The 21,832-nt window shown below is 39.6% G+C and overlaps 1 protein-coding gene across 3 annotated transcripts in view; it reads right to left on the bottom strand.

The window, feature by feature from the left end:
* LOC131676442 (neuropathy target esterase sws) overlaps window positions 1-8,915 on the bottom strand; it is a 37,466-nt gene extending 28,551 nt beyond the window's left edge. For all 3 annotated transcript variants that reach the window (XM_058955511.1, XM_058955517.1, XM_058955523.1), the window contains exons 1-7: window positions 8,571-8,915; window positions 8,358-8,439; window positions 7,740-8,299; window positions 7,475-7,681; window positions 7,065-7,409; window positions 6,768-6,997; window positions 5,705-6,701 (exon numbers count right to left, since the gene is read on the bottom strand). In XM_058955511.1, coding sequence (XP_058811494.1) covers window positions 5,705-6,701; window positions 6,768-6,997; window positions 7,065-7,409; window positions 7,475-7,681; window positions 7,740-8,299; window positions 8,358-8,439; window positions 8,571-8,669 — 2,520 coding nt within the window. In that variant the 5' untranslated portion in view covers window positions 8,670-8,915. The remainder of the gene's footprint in view (window positions 1-5,704; window positions 6,702-6,767; window positions 6,998-7,064; window positions 7,410-7,474; window positions 7,682-7,739; window positions 8,300-8,357; window positions 8,440-8,570) is intronic.
* Between the last annotated feature and the right edge of the window lie 12,917 nt (window positions 8,916-21,832).

Below are 21,832 nucleotides of genomic sequence, written 5' to 3'. Positions count from 1 at the left end.
CGTCTTCAGAGAGGCTTACATCTGCAACAAATTCTATGCTAATGGACGAGTTTTGTTCGGGGTTGGGTTGATCTGTGACAAATCCTGCCAGAAACTCCTCAGGAGGAAAAGTTTCAGGATTTAAGAGGCCCACGCCAAAGACTCTGAAACCAGCTTGGCATTTAATTCATAAAATATCGGAATCAACATTTTTATAAACAATTTCCGACTTTTAATGATTCTAATCTTTTATTTCTATTTGGTAATAATTTTAAATTATTTTTATTACTTACATTGGTGACCTAATACCCCACCAAAATCACTATGGATGTCGCTACTGCGCATAATAGTCTTTTCAAAAAAGGCACTCGGCCAACCTGCTCTTTCGGCCAACCAGCCCCGGTCACCCCTACTGGTGCAAAAATCGGTTGAGATTTTCGGCTGCAACTTTAGACCTTCTCGATACGCCAATGCAAAACTGCTGAAGATTCGGCCATTGAGCCAAGTTCTGCACAGTTCGAGCAAGATAAATACCCGTACTGCAACCAACACGACCCAAGTGCCTGGAGAGACAAAACAAATTCAAATATGGAAAACAATGAGAGAGAGTGAGTGTGAGAGAGAGAGAGAGAGATGGGGACAAAGAAGACGAAGGTTCATTCTCAAGGCTCGGAGCAAACGACCGGATATTGCCCTGCATGGGATATGGATCCCAATGCAGGCAGGCGAAATTAAGTTCCAGGGAACCAAGCCGCCAAAGATTAAAACCACCCATACTCTGGAAAGCGGAACCACATAGCACCTAGCGCTGCTTGCACAAGATGCCAAGAGAACCCATTTAGAGCAACCGAACGATTCATGGCATTGCTATGAGAAATATTCCTCGCAGAAATTGGAACCAAAAGCTGGGTAGGTGTAGAAACCTACAACAAAAGATCGCACTAAGTATTCAACAGCTTGAATCTGAATTGGACAGAGATCATCTACTGGTCGAGATAGGTCATGATATACAATCGATCATTGAAGGGCATCCGCACTCCGAAGAAGAGTCCACGAGAACCAACACAGACCGCCACAGTGACGTGTAAAAAGCTGAAAATCCTGCAGCATGATGTTCAAAGCCTCTCCCCTTCGAAACATGCGAGGAGCTCAGTCTCTTCCTCAGGGAAAATTTGGTAACCGTGGCACTGTTGCAGGAAATTTTGCTGAAGATGAAAGAACCAAATAGATTGATAAACTTTGGACTGGAATCCGCGAGGTACCACCAAGGTTGCGGAGCAGTAGGCATTCTGGTGCACGAGACGCTTGGCTATTGAAGTGATAGGGATAAAGCTAACAAAAGGCCTCTCTCCAACTCACACTGATTTCGGTGTACATGCCGCGCCGGGGCAAAACGTTTCCGTAGAAACCAGGAAGAAAATTTCTGGAGTTCCTTGAGACGCTCGAAAACACGCAAAGAGAAATTCTCTTCGATAGCGACTTCAATAGCCATCACCAAAGTTGGGACACTAGTCACCAAACTGCCTCAAAGTAAATCGACTAAACTGCATCTCCAAATTCGTCTTGTTCAACGATGGCACGTCAAAGTGTATTCCCACGATCAACCGAAACAGTACAGTAATCGACCTCACACTAGCGGCAGGAGGTTTAGTATGAAAAACATCCCATGAAGTCGTTTCACTGGAATTAGGGAACAATAATGTGTCGAAGCAGCGGATCTGATCAACCAGCTGAAACCGCAATATGTGAAAAGGGCATATCGCAAATGAGAGCCTCTCTGTGTTTACTTTCTCTTCCGTTAATAACTAGGCCGCTTTTACGTTTGCTCTTTAACTCTTAGCATAATATGCTAGACGACGTTAGAGTCTTTAAATATTTATTGAAATAATGTTGGAAAGTTTTATGATGACGCCGTAATAATTGAAAGAGAAAGTAAACACAGAGAGGCTTTCATTCGCGTTATGCCCTTTTCACATGTTTATCCAGAACTTCCTCAAACACTGGTCATCTGAGGAAATAAACCAGTCCTACTATACCAAACGAGAAATATTGCGTAACTATAATTAACTAAAAACCTGTTTTAATCTACCTAGTGGTGCAATGGTGCCTTTCTCATTTATTCAATTATGATTTAATGCCTGGTCAAGTTCAATATAAGATTGTGGAAATGTTTATTACATTCTTATTACACTTGATAAGCATATATAAATGCATGACTATCACGAATCTGACGAACATGTTGACGCTGACACACTTGAAACAAGCAAACATATAATATTTTATTAGCTTATTCAGCGTGAGTTCAATGTTGCGTTCATGTTAATATATTTTGAAATGTGGGTGGTGGGGAGGGAAGGGGCATGATTAGTTGGAGGAAGAGGATGCGCTGGGAAACAATACTTATTTTGGTATACGGGGTGGATGAAAGGAATGCAGGTGGAGGTTGGTCTAAGAGGGGGGGGATGAAAGAGGGGGGTGGGGTTGAGAGGAAGAAGAGGGAGGGGTGGATGGGGGGGACACCCAACTTCATATGATACCTTCCATTTGAGACTAGGATAGTCAAAATTGGTTCAGTTATCATCGAAGTGGCTTTAGTTCTGGAATATGTCCGGAAGCCGGGACTTCCGGAATTATCCATAGTGGACAATGGGTTCCAATAATCGCCATCAGTGATGTAGGCCTGTAATTTAATGTGCATTTCAATAGATTTTTCACCTATGAGCTATTACGATTGTACCGGTTTTTATGAGAAATTCCTATGTGACCGCAATAACCAACCTGTAATCCCGAAACCAAACGTCAGAACCAAATGAAATTCTACAGCAGTCAATGGAAGTATTTTACTTATGTAAAAATTGGTAAAGAGTTTGCTAGAGAATATGTGTGATATTTGCTTAGGAACTTGGCGAGTTCCCCGAGGGCACCAAGAACCGTCATAGATGGCCAATGTGGTCAAGGCTAGTTTAATTGGTCATTAGTGATCTAGACCCGCAAATCCAAGTAATGTTGAACGTATTTAAATAGGTCTAATATCATTCGGACATCATAGGGTTACCAGTTTGTATGGGGAATTGCTGTGTTATTGCACTCTTTAACCCCTTAACTCCGGAACCGAAAGTCCGATCAACTAAAAATTCAATAGCGTCTTATGGGAGCGTTATACCTTTCAGATGAAACTAAATTTGTACAATTCGGTTCAACCATCTCTGAGAAAATTGAGTGACTTTATTTAACACACACCGCACACACGCACACACAGACATTTTGCGATCTCGACGAACTGAATCGAATGGTATTTGTCACTCGGCCCTCCGGGCCTCGGTTTAAAAATCGATTTTTGGAGTGATTGCATAGCCTTTCTTTATATGAGAAAAGCAAAACCATGACAAACGATATAAGGATGCAAAAAGCAAGAGTAATCCTGAAGAGACTCATTAGTAGGACGAAATGAACGTACTGTCAAGAACTGTCAAGGCAACTATGGAACATCATTCAAGGCCTGGACACAGCGCTCACACAACCAGTAAACAGGAAACAACCCTGGAAGAAGCAGAGCATTTTCTAACATACTACATACTACAATGGCAAACTCAGAGCGTTCCGGAAACCTATATCAGAGACCCCCAATGACTGGAATGGATATAATATGACGCTATACCGAAGAAATAGTAGGTGCACTACAAACAAAAAAGGCCACTCTGTTCCAGGGCAAGACGGAATGTCCTATGGCATCCTCAAAAACTTCGGACTATACATGTAAGAAAAGGTTCGTTAAATGCTACACGAAGTCTATATCACCGAAGATATCCCTGACAGACGGATAACCACACAGATAAAACCAATACCCAAAAAATCCAATGAGACCACTAGTCACACAATGAATGTTAATCTAAAGCTCACCAACTCTGTGATCAACAGTAGACTGAATGAGATAGCAGAAAGAGATAAGCTGCATCCCGTTCGATCGTTCAGCTTTCGGAAACACGGCTCCGTTCAGAGCTGCGTAACTAAGTCATCAACAAAGTAAAAAAAGCTCAACTAGAAAAGAAACAACATTGCTACCTCCGACATTTTTTAATTTCTTCGCCTGTAATCTGCATCAGATCTTTCTCGGTGAGTTTGAACTTGACCAGCTTGCTGACGACTTTGCTGTAGTGGTGATTGGTACTAGCCTAGAAGATGCAATAGAGAAACGCAAACAACTACTTGGCCTAGCTCCAAACAGGTCTCGAGAAGCTAGAATTCAGAATCAACGTCTCCAAAAGTGCAGCAGTGGCCTTCACGGGAAAAGACACCAGCGGAGTAAAAATTGAAATAGATCGGGAAAGCGTAAACCTCAACAACACCCATTGTTACTTGAGATTTACAGTTGAGAGAACCTGTACGCAAAGAAAACACATCGAAGACATTCGGGACAATGCAGTAGCGAAATTAAAGATTCTCGGGAAGCGAACCAGCAGTGCCAACCGTGATACTCTCATCAAGCTCGGAGACGCCATCATTCGCAGCCGCTTAGAGTATGGTGGTCAAATCTATGGAAACACAGCTATGACGAACTTACAGAAATTCCAAACCGTGCACAACTACACAACAACAAAACTACTCCAATCCACGTGGAAACTTGACACTGCACATTAGAAGAGACCAACTGACCCTGAAGGCTACTGAAAAGTACATACCACACCAATCAATTGTATCCCTTTACAGTTAGAACAACGAGAAGCGATTCGAGACATATTTCCTACTGGTAAGAAACCGTCGCCAAACTCAACTTCATCGTATACACTAAAAGTGTATATTTACTTCAACAGAAGTAAATTTTCCGATTTTAGATTGGGCAACTTCATCAAAGAGCACATGTTCGAATTTCAGAGCAAGAAGGAATATTACAGTAAACAATTCTGGCAGCGAACATTTCTGGAAATGATGAACGTTCACTACCAGGTATTCCACCACCTTCACACAGACGTATCCAAAATAGCAGTAGACTTGGTATTTGTAGTCTTTGACCACACAGATCGATGTCTAACCCGAAAAAGAGGTGAATTATCATAAAGTTAAAATTTCTACAATCGAAATAAAAAAATAATAATAATGATAACCCAACTGGAGTGCTAACCGGCACATTACGATCGATACCGGTAAATTCCTAATTACGGCATACTGGAGGCAGAACACGGATGCGAATAAGGATTTCATCGAAGTTGATCCACGGACCAACAGTCAAGCCATTCCAAGGATGAGTGACACTTCCCCGCAACGGCGAGTAGGCTAATGGTACTGGCTGCCCCCCGTCCCGTCAAAACTTTGGTAGGTCTCCAAGTACATTCGAAACCTTAGCCGGTGGAAGTAAAAAATGTCACATGTCATCCTCCCTTCAGGGAAGTAGAAAGATTAATGTCAGTTATGCGCCAATACAATCGATCCAATGATCAACACTAATGATACTTAAAGTTGGAAGGGATCGGATCTCCCACTGTTATCAGCTAGTTATGAGTACGCTCATCACCGAAGCCAAGGGGATTCCAATGCGAATTCACTTTGTTGTATCGCTTCTTGTCGAGAGAATTGGAAAAAAAATCAACTGACTAAATTTAAGTTACATCACATCACACAAGAACACGATCACCAGCATTGTTGATGTTTTCGTACCAATCAATGTTTTGCTAAAATCGCTGTTGTCCCAAAAATATAAGCTCGCATATTTTGAATAAAGAATACTCACGATTCGATATTGACTTCTCCTGGTGAACATACGCTTCGGGCACTGAATATGATGATGTCGCGATACCCAAGCACGCATATTGAGCCAACTGGTGGTGTTACTCGGTCGGGCGGCACCCTCATGATGCAGGAGCACTAGCTCCTTAGCAGTCCTAATCGCCAGTCTATCGATTTCTTTTTCCAACTTTCCGATAGTTGGTAGCCGGTCACCCAACCCGACTATGACTATCACATCTGCCTGCCGCAAGCAGCGTTGCGTCCAAGGACCAAATGTCAAATCACACTGATACAGTGCGATGTTATGACGATCCTCTTGCTGACCCAGCCAACTGGTCAGTCGGTATTCATTTGATTGTTCCATAATTTGGGGACCCAGCGTTTTTCGAATAACCTCTGACGTTAGCCGCAAAGTAGAGCCAATCGCGCACAATGAGTGATACAACTCGTATGTGAATGCAGTCAAAGGGACATCTTCGCTGATACCGACGATAGCAACTGTCGAATATCGATGTTGAATCTGCTGATTTGTATCGAATGGTACAGTTTTTAACGAGCTTCCATTTATTGGAGCAGATTGCATTGATCCTAGAATTCGATGACTAAGCAAACTGATTAGCTGTGTTACTACTATTGGATATTTAAACTTAATTGCATTGAACAGTCCTTCTGGTAATTTTGCTAACTCCGAATCGCGAACCGCCATCACTGTGGTAGTACGTGGTGTTTCCGTAATCATCTCGACAATTCCGATTAGGTCACCCTTGCCGTATTCTCCCACAATTTCTTTTTTACCATTCGAGTGAGTGATGACTGAACGGAGCCGACCATTTAGTACAATGTAGGTACAGTCGCTGTTCTCATCCTGACGGTAGACTGCCCTTCCAGATTCTAAAAAATTCCAGTCCAGTGCGAAATCACATTGCCGCACCAATGGTGATAATCGTTTTACCACACTATCTGCTATATCCAAAACTACACCTGGGCGTTCGCGCATAATGCTGCAACAAAAAACCCGAGAAAATTACATATGATGAAAATGTGCACAACCCATCGGCTGAACTTACTTGTAGATTACTTCTTTGTTCAGTAAACCAACGCGGGAGTAGTGCTTTGCTTTAATTGTATACAAACTGCTTTCCCCTGTCAAAACTGCTAACCCACCAACTACATCACCAGGATGAATGGCAACCGTATGATTATCAGACTTATCTAACTTTTTATTGCATCCAATATTGAGTTGCGGATACTGTGCGATGGTCAAACCTCCACTGATGACAAAAATAAGCAGAACATCCTAGAAAGAATGCAAGAATGGGAAAATAATGATTTAGTGGTTCCAAAACATAGAATTTTGTACTCACATCACTTCTTCCCTGATGAGTTAGAGTGGTTCCTGGTGCAATCTCTTTCAGGACAATGTTGTCTTCGACGAAGGGTCTATCGGTATCTTTCAAACCCAACTCCTTGAGGAAGCCGTCAATTGCGATGGACTTCATAACGGTATCTTCCATTGGTTCGCTAGGGAGTGCTGATGTACGTCGACTGGCAATATGATCTGCTAAATCTGCAAGCATATCCGGCTTGGTTTCATTACTTACAGCGTGGCCAACCAACGAATGGGATGGCATTTGCACATCAGATGGCACCCGTCGATGGCCGGGACTACTTTTAATAGGGGCAGCTACCTTTTTGCGCTGAGATGAACACTGAACAATAATGAAAAGATGCAAGATGAACAATATTATTTTCACAAATTTAATTCCCGACCTACCTGTATGTACTCAGTACTCAAACCAAGATAATTGTGAAGTGCAGTAATTGTGACACGTTGTAAACGAATCATGATAACCTGTATAACTCGAATCAGCAAATCCGGACTTTCATCGAATACTTCCTTGAAGGCAAACATAGGTAGCCGAATGACTTGAGAATTTTCCATCGCTCTAGCTGTAACTGTTTTGTACTGGCTGGTATTTCCCTGTCAATGCAAGTGATTATTGCAATGTTTGTTTATAAATAATTCCAATAGTACTTACTACTAGTACATCAATAAAGCTCAGTAAGGATGTCACCGATTCACCTTTGCGAACTACTTTAAGGGCAATTGAGCTACCGTCCGGATTATTTAAAAACACATTTATCTGTCCAGACTGAACAATAAACACACTGTCGTCTGGGTCACCTACTTTAATAAGGGACTCACCGGCTATTAAATTAATGATTTCAGTATGCTTGCAAATTTTTAGGAATACAGGTTTTTCAAAGTGACCAAAAATTCTGATACTCTGCAGCATGTACAACGCATCGGGCGGAACTTTGTCGTTCCCTTCAGCCGCCTCTTCCAGATATTCTGCTGGGGGCTCAACAACCTGTAGCTGAATTGGGTCGTTATCGCGGCGTATTTGTAGCAAACGTTTGGCAAAACGCATTACTGCTTTGCGCTTCCTGACTTGACCACTATAAGCTTGCCCAGAAATAGATTTCATTTTACGCAACATTCGCCGACCGTAAAACATCACTTTGTCGCGTTTCCGAAAGCGCAATTGAGATGAGTCATGCCTCTGGAATAGCAACTGGGCCGCCTTGTCCCGGAGTTCTGTAAAAGAAGAACCCAACCTACGTAGAAAATTGAACCCAAAATCCATACTACTTACTTTTCAAATGAATTCGTCTCCAACAGTAAAGTCCAAAAATGGTTGCTATCGACAGTAGCAGAAAACTCAGTGAGAAAGCAAACTGCAACGGAATGTAAATTAGCAGGACGCAAAGTTCAGTGTCACAATTAAATTCAATAAAATGTAGTAACAAGAATGCTTCTAAAATCACAAAGACAAATATATTGCTGTCGTCTGTATTTATTATCTTACATTATTCCTTAGTTCTTCTGCTATAATAGTATACCAAGAATCCTTCAGAATTGTACCATAATCCGAATAGGACCGCTTGACCAGTCCAACGATATCCATATCTGCTCTAGTTATATGCTACATGTATCGATTTTCATTAAAAAAACAAAGACGCACAACGGAAATCAAGAGATCGCAAAATCAATCTAGAGCATTACACTATTAATTTTCATTGTCCGTCATTTCTTGGATTTGCAATTCGCGTATATAACGCTTTTTTAACAGTGTTATACACAAAACCTGTTATCAACTAAACTTTTACAAATTCGAAGATTTTACAATATGTTATGCAAAAGTAATTACAAAATATTATTTTTTTTTTTTTTTTTTTTTTGGTTGTTGCCAGCTAAGACCATAGTTGATCCATCTCGCCAACATTCAATTTTTCATTTTGGTTTCGTTTTTCAGTGCTTTGTTGCATGTTTATATTTGTATGTTCGCTTGTTGAATGAATTTGACTATCTGTTTCATGCTCTCTTCACACTCTTCTTGGAATATTTGTTCTAATGGTTTCATGTACTCTAGGGTTGTAAATTTGCTTCGAGTTAAGTTGTATTTTGCGCAGTCATAAAGTACGTGTTTCAGGTCCTCGACCTCATCGCATCTGTCACACCTGTTATCTGTTTCTAAATTCCACAGCGCTCTCCTTTCTTTGGTTAGTGTATGACCACTTCTTATCCTTGTTAGTATTTTAATCTGTCTGGCGTTTAGTGCTATGTTTTTAAACCAGCTTTTTCGTGATGGTTCTTCAGCTATTCTGTAATGCCATTTTCCTTTTTGGGCTGATGTCGTTTTATAGTCCTTGGTCCACTCTTGCCAAACCTCATCTCGATTTACAAGCAATGCGTCTTGCATCGTTATTCCATTATAGAACGATTGCTTTCCCGTTGTTCGTTCGACTGCTGCTTTATCCGCCACTTCATTTCCATGTATCCCCTGATGACTAGGAATCCATTGTATTCTGATATATGATCTTCCCATGCTCTGTATATCTTTGTATATCTGCCACGCAATGTAATTTTCCTGCAAGCTTTTTCCGTTGGTTAAAATTTCACACGCGCTTCTCGAGTCCGTGAAAATAACTGCTTTCTTGTACTTTTTCCTGCTGCATAACTCTATCGCTTGTTGTATTGCCAGTATTTCTGCATTGGTGATTGTAAAATTTCCGTTTATTTTCTCTGTAATCGTTTTTTCCTCCGTTTCGTCATAAACTGCAGTAGCGACTCCTGACGCCTTCTTCGATGCATCAGTGAAGAATTTATGGTATCCCGCATATCTTTGTTCTGTTTCTTTAAAAAGTTGTTGCCACACAGTACTGCTAGTGTTTTCCTTTTTTAGGTTATCTGCTCCCAATTTTCCTCGAACCACCTGCTTCATGTCTATTGTTCCGAAATACCGCATCCTTTTGTGCAGATTCACGTCTCGTTCTGATGGATGGACTTGATACAACAGGTCCATATGCTTTTCCGCAACTTCCGTTAGGTAAGATCCGTTTGGCAGTTCCTTTTGCATGGTTTCGAAAACAAACTTCGCTATTGGGGTTTTGAAGAAGGTGCTCCGGATCAGCTCTCTCTTCGTGAGCATTTCAATTCTTTGGCGAATTGGTAGCTGCCCCGCGTCCGCAAGCATCACATGCACAGGCGTGCTGCCTAAATATCCCATCGCACTTCTGATATAGGCGTTTTGTACCACTTGGAGTTTCTCTACATTACTTTTTGCCGCATTTCCGTAGATGGATGCTCCATACTCCAAACGACTCCTAATCAAGGCGTTACCTATTTTTATAAGGGTTTCCGGGTTTGCATTTCCTGATCTTTTTCCAAGCATTTTGATGAGACCCAGCTTTTTGCTAGCTTTCTGGCGAACTGCCTCTATGTGCTTGCGGTGTCGCAACGATCTATCTAATGTATAGCCTAGATGCTGATGAGTATTTGTTACTTCAATACGCCTTCCTTGTATGTTTATTCGTAGGTGATCAATTTTCTTCCCTGTAAATGGCACGACTGCGGACTTTTCAACGCTGAGCTTTAGCTGTAGTTCTTCTAATTTGGTAACTAATCTTGGGAGGATTGTATTTAATTTTTCGGTAGCTTCTTCGACTGTTTTTCCTTTTGCAATAACTGCGAAATCATCCGCAAACTGTACCAGCTCACATTCGTCGTCCGATATCTCGTGTAGGTCCGCCGTATATAGATTAAACAATATCGGAGATAGTGGACATCCTTGGGGCAAGCCATCACTAACCTCCATCTGTATACTTCCACTCTCCGTCGTTAATAGTAATACGCGACTCCTCAGGTACTGATACAACCAGGATACTATTTTTTCTGGTATTCCCATTCTTGCCAGTTTCGTCAGCAGAAGACCAGTGTCCACCGAGTCATATGCCATTTGCACATCCAAAAACGCCACCACACATTCCCGGTCATTACTTTTCGCTTCGTAGATTGAGTTAACTACATAATTTACGCAAGTACTTGCCGAAACATGTTTTCTAAAACCGAAGGACAAACTGGGAATCAAACTTTTGATATCGGCTATTTCCGTCAGACGATTTTTGATCACTGCGTTTATTAGCTTAATTTCCACATTTAGTAGTGCAATAGGTCTCCTAGAATTCGGTCGAGCCATGTCAGCCCGTTGTTTTGGGATGGGACGTACCTCCGTTAAGCGCCAACGTTCAGGAATTTCTTCCGAAACGAAGACCGAACTTAGCATCTCGCATATTTTTTCAAGCATGTCGTAGTTTAATTGTTTCAACATTGCGTAAGAGATCCTGTTTTCTCCTGGCGCCGAGTATTTTTTCCTTGTTCGTAGCACCTCAAGTAATTCTTCGTCCTTAATTGCCATTTCATACCCTTCCAATTCGGGATCGGTGATCGCATGCGGCTTTTCGATTTCCTTAAATTTGTCTTTAAAATAAAATTCCATAAACTCTATGCCTTTTTCGTGTGTTATCTCTGTTCGTTGGCGACTTTTATTCGTTAGTGCTGTATCAATACCTTTTATCATGTTCCAGAGGTGCCGTGCCGAAGTTGACTCGTCAATCTTTTCTGATAACTCATTTATATACTTTCTTTTTTCTTTTCTTACCGCTCGTTTAAACAAGGCCTTTTCCTTTTGCAGTTGTATGTAGTTTGTCCGCGTTTTAGTTATATTGTAGGTCCTCAGTGCGGCTCTCTTTTTCGCATACAGCTCCTCTATTTCCTTTGTCCACCATGTTTTTAAGTAATTTGCTTTTTTGTTTTTAATAACGAATGAAGCTTCCTCTACCGCTTCAGCGAAAACCGTCACCATTTCCTCAGGAGAGTAGATGAATTGAGGCCTAATGCTATTTAGTTTTTCCACTACCTTTTCTTTATTGACTCTCGTTCGGACCGTTGGTACTACCGGAATTTCTCCCTCCACGGCGATCCAAACGCAGAGATGTGCTCCTCCGATCTCTTCTTCAGCAGACCATGAGGTTTTCCGAGCAATTCCTGCAGTCGCCAGTGTCAAATCGATTGCCGACTCCCTGCCACCAGGGGCGCCTATCATCGTTTCCGAGCCGTCGTTTAACAATATCATTTTTGATTGTTCAATCAAGCTATTTAGGAACTTTCCTCTGCTGCATTCTGGATATGCAGGACTCCAAGATGTATGGTGTGCATTCATGTCACCTCCAAACAAGATTTCTCCTTCAAGCCCGTCTAGGAAGTGGAAGCACTCCGTCAGTTCTTTTTTAATCTCGTTCGTAAGGCTTCTGCCAGGAGGTATATATGCTGATATCAGGTTGAGTGTCTTGAAGTGGTAGCCTGTGCTCTGTTGAATTTTTATCCCTACCGCTTCTAGTTGTACCATATCTGGCAGCCTCAACTCTTCATAATGTATTCCGTGTCTCACTAAAAAGGCTACTCCACCATATCCACCTTTTCTTCTCTTGGAAACTAATTCATGTCCTTTGATAGCGAAGGGTTCGTTCTCCTTTAGCCATATCTCCTGTAGTATGGCCACGCTGATATCATTGGTTACCATGGTAGTATATAACTCTTCCCTTTTTTCTATCGGTCGTATACTTTGTATATTAAGTTGTAGCAATTTAAAATTCTTATACTCCATTACTTTTATCATCGTCTATTCTATCATTGCTCATACCTGTCTCAAAATTTATTATTTTATTTAGTTCGGAAGAGATTTCAATCAGCAGGTGATCCGTTTCAATTTCAGTGCGCGGTTTTTGCAGTATGCACCTCATTTTATTACGAAGTTCGATGATTGGAGTGAGCCAAGACTGTGCATGCAGACTCTTCAGAAAATCTCTCCTTAGCTGCGCAACAAAAACCTCAAAATCGGTTGCTTTGTGCTTGTTCACTTGTAAGGGTGTTCTTTCTCTCGGTGCCTTGGCAGTTGACTCGACTACTGTTTCCAAGACATGATCTTCTCTAGCGCACTTTCTTTGCGTTGGTCTCCTCCAGCCTCTTACGCTTCCTGCATTCTCTTCGTGTGAATGTTGCGAATCGTAGCCAGGCAAAGATGGGAACTCCTCGGCGTCTTCCAAAAGGCTAAAACGATTTTGGGTACTCACGCTTTTTTCCGCTTCCGGATACGTGACTCGATCCCTTGCCATGGTTTGCATTATTTTCGCTCTCTTTTTCCGCTCGGGACAATCCTTCGTCGCTGCACCATGATTTTCTTTGCAGTTTACACAGCGTGCTTCCTTCTGACAACTACCTTGAATTTCATGTAGCTCTCCGCAATTTTGGCATCGTTTCTTTCCTTTACAAACGCTTTGCTTGTGCCCATACTTCCAGCAAGCGTAGCACTGCTTCACTGGGAAAATATATAGCTGTGGTCGGAAGCTGCAACCAAAAATTTTAATGGTTCTTGGAACTACTTTTCCTTGCACCGTCAACTTCAAATTGAGCGTTTCAACCAATTCTTTGTTTTTCCCTTTCTTCTTTATACGTTCTACTTTTAGTATAGGAACCTCGGCCTCTGCGTATTTTTTCAATTCATCTTCTTCAAATCCTACGGGAACATTTGGTACAAAACATATCGTCTCTCTGTGCGACGCCGGGAGAAATATGCGTAAGTTTTTCTTGTCCAGAGGTATTTTCTGTAGTTCAGTAAAATCTTCTCTTTTGTCCATTTCCAATTTATATCTGAATTTTCCCACTTTTGTTATTTCCTTGCATTTTTTAAATCCCACCTCATATAGAAGCTTGCCCATAGCTACTGGGTTCTTGGGAATCTCCTTTTCAAAGTCAATTGGTTCAATATATGCAACTTCGGATAAACAGACCGAATGCGTCGGCTGTGATTTATTTCCTTTGATCACATTTTTGTTCGTAGTGGTAATTTGACTTATTTCCTGTGAGTTGTTTATTGATTGTGAGCGTGTGCGCACTGAACTTATGGGGATTAGTGAACGCGATCCGTTTTTTGCTAAAGCTGCCATTTTGTCTACTTCTTTTCCTTACTTCCGTTCACTTTTCCAGAAGGATCAATTTTTCAGCATGGCAACTCGCGCCTAAGAAAAACTTTCAAATCACCCCCTTGAACAGGCCAATATCGATATTATTCGCGTCTTTCCTGCCAGAATCCACCGTTTAAACCGAACAAAAAAACCGAAAAGGCTCCGTCTTTCGGGCACCGCACTGTGGCCGAACAATGGTCTTTCAAACTTCGCCAAACCGTTCAAAAGGATTTAGCTTCTGCAAAATCTCCTTTTCGCAACCAACTCGTTCAAAAACGAACTTCACTCCAACAATCTATCGACCCGAATCGTTAAAAAAAAACTCGCCAAAAACCATAACCGCTCTGCGGACAAAAATTTAAAACCGTACGCACGCTTTCGCTACACTTCCCGGAATGTACAAAATATTAAAGAAAATGTTTTCTGCTAGCGAGAACAACGAAAGAATACTCTCTGCTGCACAAATTGTAAACACTCTGACAAACGGGGGATTCCTCGTTCGTGATGGAAACGATGGCAGAGATATCAATCCTGTCAAAACATTTGAAAAGGACCAAAATGTCAAACGTAAACAGAAAAAATTGCAATAGAATTTTTAGGGCCGATTTCTTCACCCTTGCTTAGCACTTAAGCCAGGTTTAAACGTACTAGTGAACCTAGTTTAAAAGTTAAGCGAGGGTGAAGAAATCGCTCCTTAGTCCAGTTTATTGTAATCGCTTTTAAAAATTTCGTTTGATTGCGCATTCCTAATAAACATCTTATGATTCAAGAGCCTAAAGGCTAGTTTACAGTTCGGGAAATGGATCACGGGATTTCGCACGGGATTTGCGTCGGGATTTGATCAGGGAAAATTTCCCGCTGAGATCTCTCCAAACTGTCAAACCAAAAACTCTGCTGCTTCTTAAAAATACAAACAGTATCCAACTTGCAGCGAATTGTAAACTTTATAAAAATACTATTTTCCCCGTCGGAAACAATTTGTGTTGAATTGTTCCCGGCCGAATTTCTGTGTGGAGAGTTTTAAAATCCCGTGATGTTTCCCGCGGTTGGGTTTACACTTCAGGAAAACTGTCATTTTTGTGTAGACTTATTTCCCGTCACGGGATTTGAAATCCCGAGCTCCATGTAAAATACACAGGGACCCAAATCCCGTGACATGTTTTCCGAACTGTAAACTAGCCTTAACAACCTGTTCAGGGTATCATTCAAACAATATGTGGAATTGTTGGACGATATAAGTTAAAGTTCCTGTATAATATTTTTTATTAGGGATACTATTTCTACTTCGACACCCCGCAGAAGTATTACTCTTCAGGTCTGATATCACAACGAAAGTTGAAGAATTTTGTGACTAGATTAGCCCTATTGAACATTATAGAATCAGATTGGACCTGCCTGTAAATAATGAAAAAGTTGGGCTCTGGGACGGAACATGCGGACACAAAAAAAACAAGTGTCGAATTGATCCAACTCTGAAACGTCACTTTGAACCAGTGTGAGCCAAAATGAGAAAGCATGTGAGCAATATGTGAACCAGAATGCGAGCCTATATGGCCAGAGTTGGAAACGAAGAGTGAAAAATGAAAAAGAAAGACATCTATCCGCATGTCGCCCCGCAGGTTGGGCTTAGAGAAATTAGTTTTTTTTTACATTTCGCAGTTCGGCACTTTTCAAATGTTTGGCTGGAATAAAACTGCTCGAATTGCTACACTGAAAATAATCCACTAGATAAAGCATGAAATTAAACATCACTCTTAGGCTGTTCGCAATGCTGTGATGTAAATGTTTCAAAATAATAAGCCGACAGATAATTTCTTGACAAACATAATATTATATTATGATTACGGCCAACTGTCAAAATTGTCTTTGAAAGGAAATTCCGGACAAACCGTTACTCACCAATCGCAGAAATTGGTAGTAAACAAATGAGAAAAATTTTCTCTTTCATTATCTGCTATGAAGTGTGTTTAACCAGTAACGGTTCGTCTAGAATTTCCTTTGCAAGAGAATTTTGACAGTTAGCATGTATTTTCTGCTGTCAGTCGTCACACATACCAATGAAAAATATTTACAACAGTGTTCTATTCGTGTTTCAAATTGTGCACTGCAAATAATCTGCACATTAAACTCAAGTGTTTAACACTTAATTTTGCCGCAACTGTCATGACACTTAGAACTCATGTGTCAGGTACTTAATAACGCACTTCTTTGAGAACACATTAGTGCCAATAGACGACACACTTAAGTTTCATGTGCGTGGCGTATTCAAATTACGTGTACGACAAATAAATATTGTATGTAATTCTTATAGAATTCAATTTTGCTTCAACTTGAATATTATATCATTTCCTATAAAAGCCATGCGCTATTATAATAATTTTTAAATGGGAGAACATTTCTTTTTAAATGACAATAAATATTCTTTAGTTTGATTCAATATTTTTTATTTAATTTTGAATACATCTTAGAACACAATACATTCTGCAAAATAAGTAATAAATAAATTAATAATATATTATTCTTACATTTAAAAAATGAATTTAAAAAATCACCCCTTACGCGGCTCATCTTCTAAATGATATAAATCATTTATCTGCTACAACATGATTGGACATCAATTTCATTACCTGCAAAAATAAGCTAATATATCAATTATGCAAATATTTTAAAGTATTAACTTACCATCCAAAACCTTCCAAATTTGCCATGCCATGTTTTTGCGCCGATGTTGTGGAAAAGTGGACTTGTTCTGAAGCGTTTTAACATTTAATCAACGAAACATGGTTTACATGGGCAAAACATTTACGATTTAATAATCTTACACTTTAAATTTAAAATCGACCATGTCATTGGGTGACACACTTATATTTTAAGTGTTATTTTATTGAAGAACAAAAGGAAAATTCTTAAGTTTTCAGTGCGGTTAGAAACATAAATCTTATGTGTCAAATCTTTGCAAAAAAAAGGTTTACATTATTCACTGTTATGCGCAAAACATTTATGTTTCAATACGCTGACCTTTAAATTTTAATTGCGACGACACTTAATGTTGCCGCAATTGTCAAAAACTTGGATTTTATGGGCAAAACATATATAGTTTAACACGCTGACACTTAAAATTAAAAAATGATAACAGTCGATCGTGTCATCGGGTGGCACACTGAAGTTTTAAGTGTAATTTTATTAAAGGGCAAATGGAAAGTTCTTGAATTCTCGGTGTGGTTGGAAACATAAAACTTATGTGTCGAATCTCTTCGATAAAAAGTGTAGATTATTTGCAGTGTGGAAAATTTAAAACAATGGTCGAGCTGTTCTAAACCTGATCCAAAAAAGTGCTCGAAAAATAGAACTGCATCTCAACATTGCGATCGATTTGTTTTAGTCGGAGACGTAAAATAGAACAGCCCATATAGAATACATCAGCGTTGCGAACGCCGTATATTTATTTTCATGTTAAAAAGTAAAACGCATTTTATGAGGTGTATCAAATTATATTCCATTGAATGTTGATTGCAATTCTATTAAGTCGAAATCAGCTCCTTGGCAACCCTATACCAACATATGGAGTTTGACAGCGACCTACATATATGGGGCGTTATAGCTATAAAGCCCCAAACAAAGAATTATGTTCGGTGCCATGCACAATATTCAAGCATTCCACACGACGCTTTGCATATTGCGTGATGTTTAGAGACAATATCATTCAGAAAATCTACACTTAGTAACAAAATACAGCTTTTAATGATTAGATCCAAAATTATTGTTTTATGTATACATTAAAGGCAGTGATGCTGGCTGTACAGAGACGCCATCCTTGACAGGGGGCTGGTCGAAATGCTGTGTAAATTTGTTTCAAAATGACTAGCCGTCGGATAATTTGGATCTGTCAAAATACATCTAAAACACGGTGCACCCAATGCGATGGTTTAGACGCCTGTTATAAATATTGTTTATTCGATTTTGTTATTGTTGATCACTTATGTAACACACATTGTTTTTTCTGCTATCAGTCATTACATATACTAATGAAAAAGTTTTAAAACAGTGTTCTATTCGCGATTCAAATTGTGGAAAATTTAAAACAGAATAGTCGAGTTGTTCTAAATCTTACCCAAAAAAGTGCTCGAAAAAAAGAACTGCATATCAGCATCAGGGTGGCCGATTTATCGGTAGTCCTATCGATTTTGGTCTTCCCTACGATTCACAGACGACCGAAGAAAAACTACCGATATTTTCTTATCCCTACCGAAAACTACCGTTTTTTATTGATTTTGGGCACATCCTACTCAACATTCATTTTTGAGTTGGATTTGGTCTGAGATCTGTGTTTACTCTGTTCAGTATTTTACAATTCTAGTCAACACTACGTTTTTGGGACAATAACCCGGCCTACCGATAAACCACAGAAAAACAGACGTAACAGCTTGAAGAAAATTCTAAAAAAATCGTCCACGGTATACTAGCGACATCTGTTGATCACATTGCACAAAATTGGTTTCTGGCAACCATAGCAAATAAATTTTTTTCACTCGAAATCCTGACAACAATGCGTAAACCACTTGTCAAATGCAAGATGATAAATGAAAGGTAAGGGCATGTTCAGGACCGTTTTATTTTGTATGAGAGTTTCAAAGTAGAACTGAATCATTCACATCCCCAGCAGAGCGTTTTGTTTTATAATTTCGAACAGCTTTGTTTTAAAATTTAAAACTGTTATACGACGCCGTTCTATTTGTTGCTGATTTTAAAACACGTTTAGAACTGTGTTTTAAATACTTGCAAAGTTTTCAGCACAGACACTAAGACCCGATAGACTGGGTAAAAATAAATTTGAATGCAGTAACGCAGTAACGGAACTGAAACATTCACATCCCCAGCAGAGCATTTTGTTTTATAATTTCGAACAGTTTTGTTTCAAATTTTCAAACTGTTATACGACTACGTTCTATTCTAGAGGGATTCAAACAAATTACGTTACAATTATTTTACAAAAGTGCCCCGAAGTGTTCGAATCGCAATATCCGAAGTGAAGCTCGCCTTTTCTCATTCGGATCTTTATGTTTATTTATATGACGAATGTTTCCACCTTTCTTTTCCTTCATCTTGATTTTCGGGTGGTTACTAAGTGACGCATTATGGCTCTGTCAAAATCGCTTCAAGATGGCTCGGTAAGATGGCGCATTTTTTTTTTCATAATTTGAATCGACCGGTTTTTCTGTGGGCGATGAAAATTCATCTCGTGTTACGTCTGTTTGTCTGTGGATAAACTTTTAGTGACCCCAAAGAGAATAGGGAAAGAGACGAAGAGTGAAAATCAGTCAAAACGGCAACACGCCCTTTATGATGATTTCAACACTAGAATTTTGGCAACCACTTCTATAGGCAGCACTTTAAATGACTCCTATTATATTTTGAAAACAAACCGTATGTCGATCGATGGATTTGTTTATCAAACGATGTGCATTTCGAAACAAAGAGATGAAATAATTCTAAAGCTTATTTTTACTCATACATATACTCTAGAATGCACCTTACAATCACGATTGAACTAAATTCTGATGAAAATTCAAATTTCTTTTTTGATAGAAGTACAATACTTATCTCCTCCAACTCAGGCATGAGTAATGTTTATTTACATTGCACGATTGGTCTGCTCAATAAGGTATTTTTGGCTTCACACTATTCGTCTCTTTCCCTATTCTCTTTGAGTGACCCTACCGATATTAAGGAATTCTATCTGGCCACCCTGATCAGCATTGCGATCGATCTGTTACAGAACAGCTCATATAGAATACATCAGCGTTGCGAACAGCCCTACCCTAATATACATCTTATGATCCAAGAGCCTAACGACCTGTCCAGGGTATAATCCAAACAATATGTGGAATCGTTGGATTATATGGGTTAAAGTTCGTGAATAATTTTTTTTTTATTAGGGTATGCCGTTTTCGATGGGTGCGCGACGTTTGGCATAAATACGTTAGGCATAAGTACGTTAGGCATAATGGGCGTTAGGCATAATGGACGATTGGCATAATATACGTTAGGCATAATAGACGATTGGCATAATGTACGTTGGGCATAATGGACGATAGGCATAATTCACAAAAATATAAAAATAATCGCAAGGCTTTCGTTAGAGATTTCGTTTGTGTTTTTAGGTTAGGAAAAAATGACGCATTGCTATACCATACCTTCGCATAACTCTAACGAGACTCCAAAATAAAAAAAAAAACCCTGCGAGATATTTAACCCTTACAAGTGTAGAGCTTTTTTTCTATTTTTCTGTAGACGAGATGAATAGAACATCCCTTCAGCAGATTTAATTATGTAAAATGCGCCATCTCACCGAGCGTGGCGCTTGTGAAGCTATTTTGACACATAGCCATAATGTGTCACTTCGTTACCACAAGCACCCGAAAACTAAGATGAAGGGAAAAAAAGGTGGGAACATTCGTCACTTTTGAGTGTATTAGTTTTATACATGTCAAATTGAACAAGGCTTCCACGACCCATAAAATAAGTTAACATAAAGATCGGAACGAGCATCCTGATTCTTTGGCGCACGATGAAAGGAGGAGAGGAGGCCGAACTTCACCATGAATCTTCCGATTCGAACACTTAGGGATACTTTTTAATCTCGAAACTAGCGATAAATATAATTATGACTGAACCGAATCAAAACTTTTGCCCACTACGTTATTTGTTTATGTTTTTCTTCTTCATATCCGTCTGTTTAACGGTTTTATCGAAGAAATATGGCAACAGTACGTATAGTTGTAACAATGTGACATCCTGTATCATCTTGCCCGAAAACATACCCGCCATTTTCATTTTATGCAAACCAAAACAAACAAAATGGTCCAGAAATGTGAAATGCATTCCTGTCGAATGTTCAAGGTAAGAATTGTTCAAAATCATTTCGTAGTTTCCTGCACGGTGCTGATCGGTGAGCAGATACATTTTAGGATAGCCAATTTAACTGGTTCGGTGTAAGAAATCTAACCAGGTGTATGCAATGGATTCGGAGACTGACGGAGTAATTCAAGTTTGGCGGGGTGCAGGAGTTACAGGAGTTAGTGAAGATATGCTTAGACCATATCCAATCTAGATATATTTAATGATCCGTCGCAACCCAACAGGAGGTAAACTATCAAGTCGTGGGATTATTATGAATGATAATAACTACATATTTAGATCGCGTCAGGATACAGTTCCGTAGAAGACCAACACATCGAACATACTTTGCACTCAAGACAGAAGCAAAGATTTCGTTGAAAGGGAAAGTAGTGCCATGCAGTAGTATGCAGAATCATCGTGGCGAACCATCCGTTTAGAACTTTATAAAATTAAATTCTCCCATAGCCTACATGATGAGTTTTCACTCACGGAAAACGTTAAAAATGAAATCGTTGATGCAAATTTATCCTGATATTGACAAGGAAATTTTAGGGGTTCCACGGTTTTTTAAACTTTCTTCCTTCAACTCCTTACTCTATCTTGAGTACTAAGGCTCTTAATATTGAAAAAATATACTTCACCTTCCAGTCCCTTGTTAATAAAATGCCGTTACAACATTTAACAAATTGACACAATAAGTTGTTAATAAGAAAATGGAAAAAAAAATGAAGAGACAATAAATTTTTAATCCAATGGAAACTGGCAGTGTTATGTACAGGATCCATATTAGGCTACGGATTCTACGTTTGTGACGATACCTTTTTCGTTTCGGTAATTCATCACAGTACAGGAATAAACTCTCTCACAT

This window comes from Topomyia yanbarensis, chromosome 1, assembly GCF_030247195.1.
Source record: "Topomyia yanbarensis strain Yona2022 chromosome 1, ASM3024719v1, whole genome shotgun sequence".
NCBI lineage: Eukaryota > Metazoa > Arthropoda > Insecta > Diptera > Culicidae > Topomyia > Topomyia yanbarensis.
The sequence above is the reverse complement of the archived record's forward strand: the minus strand, read 5'-3'. Positions and strand labels throughout refer to the sequence as shown.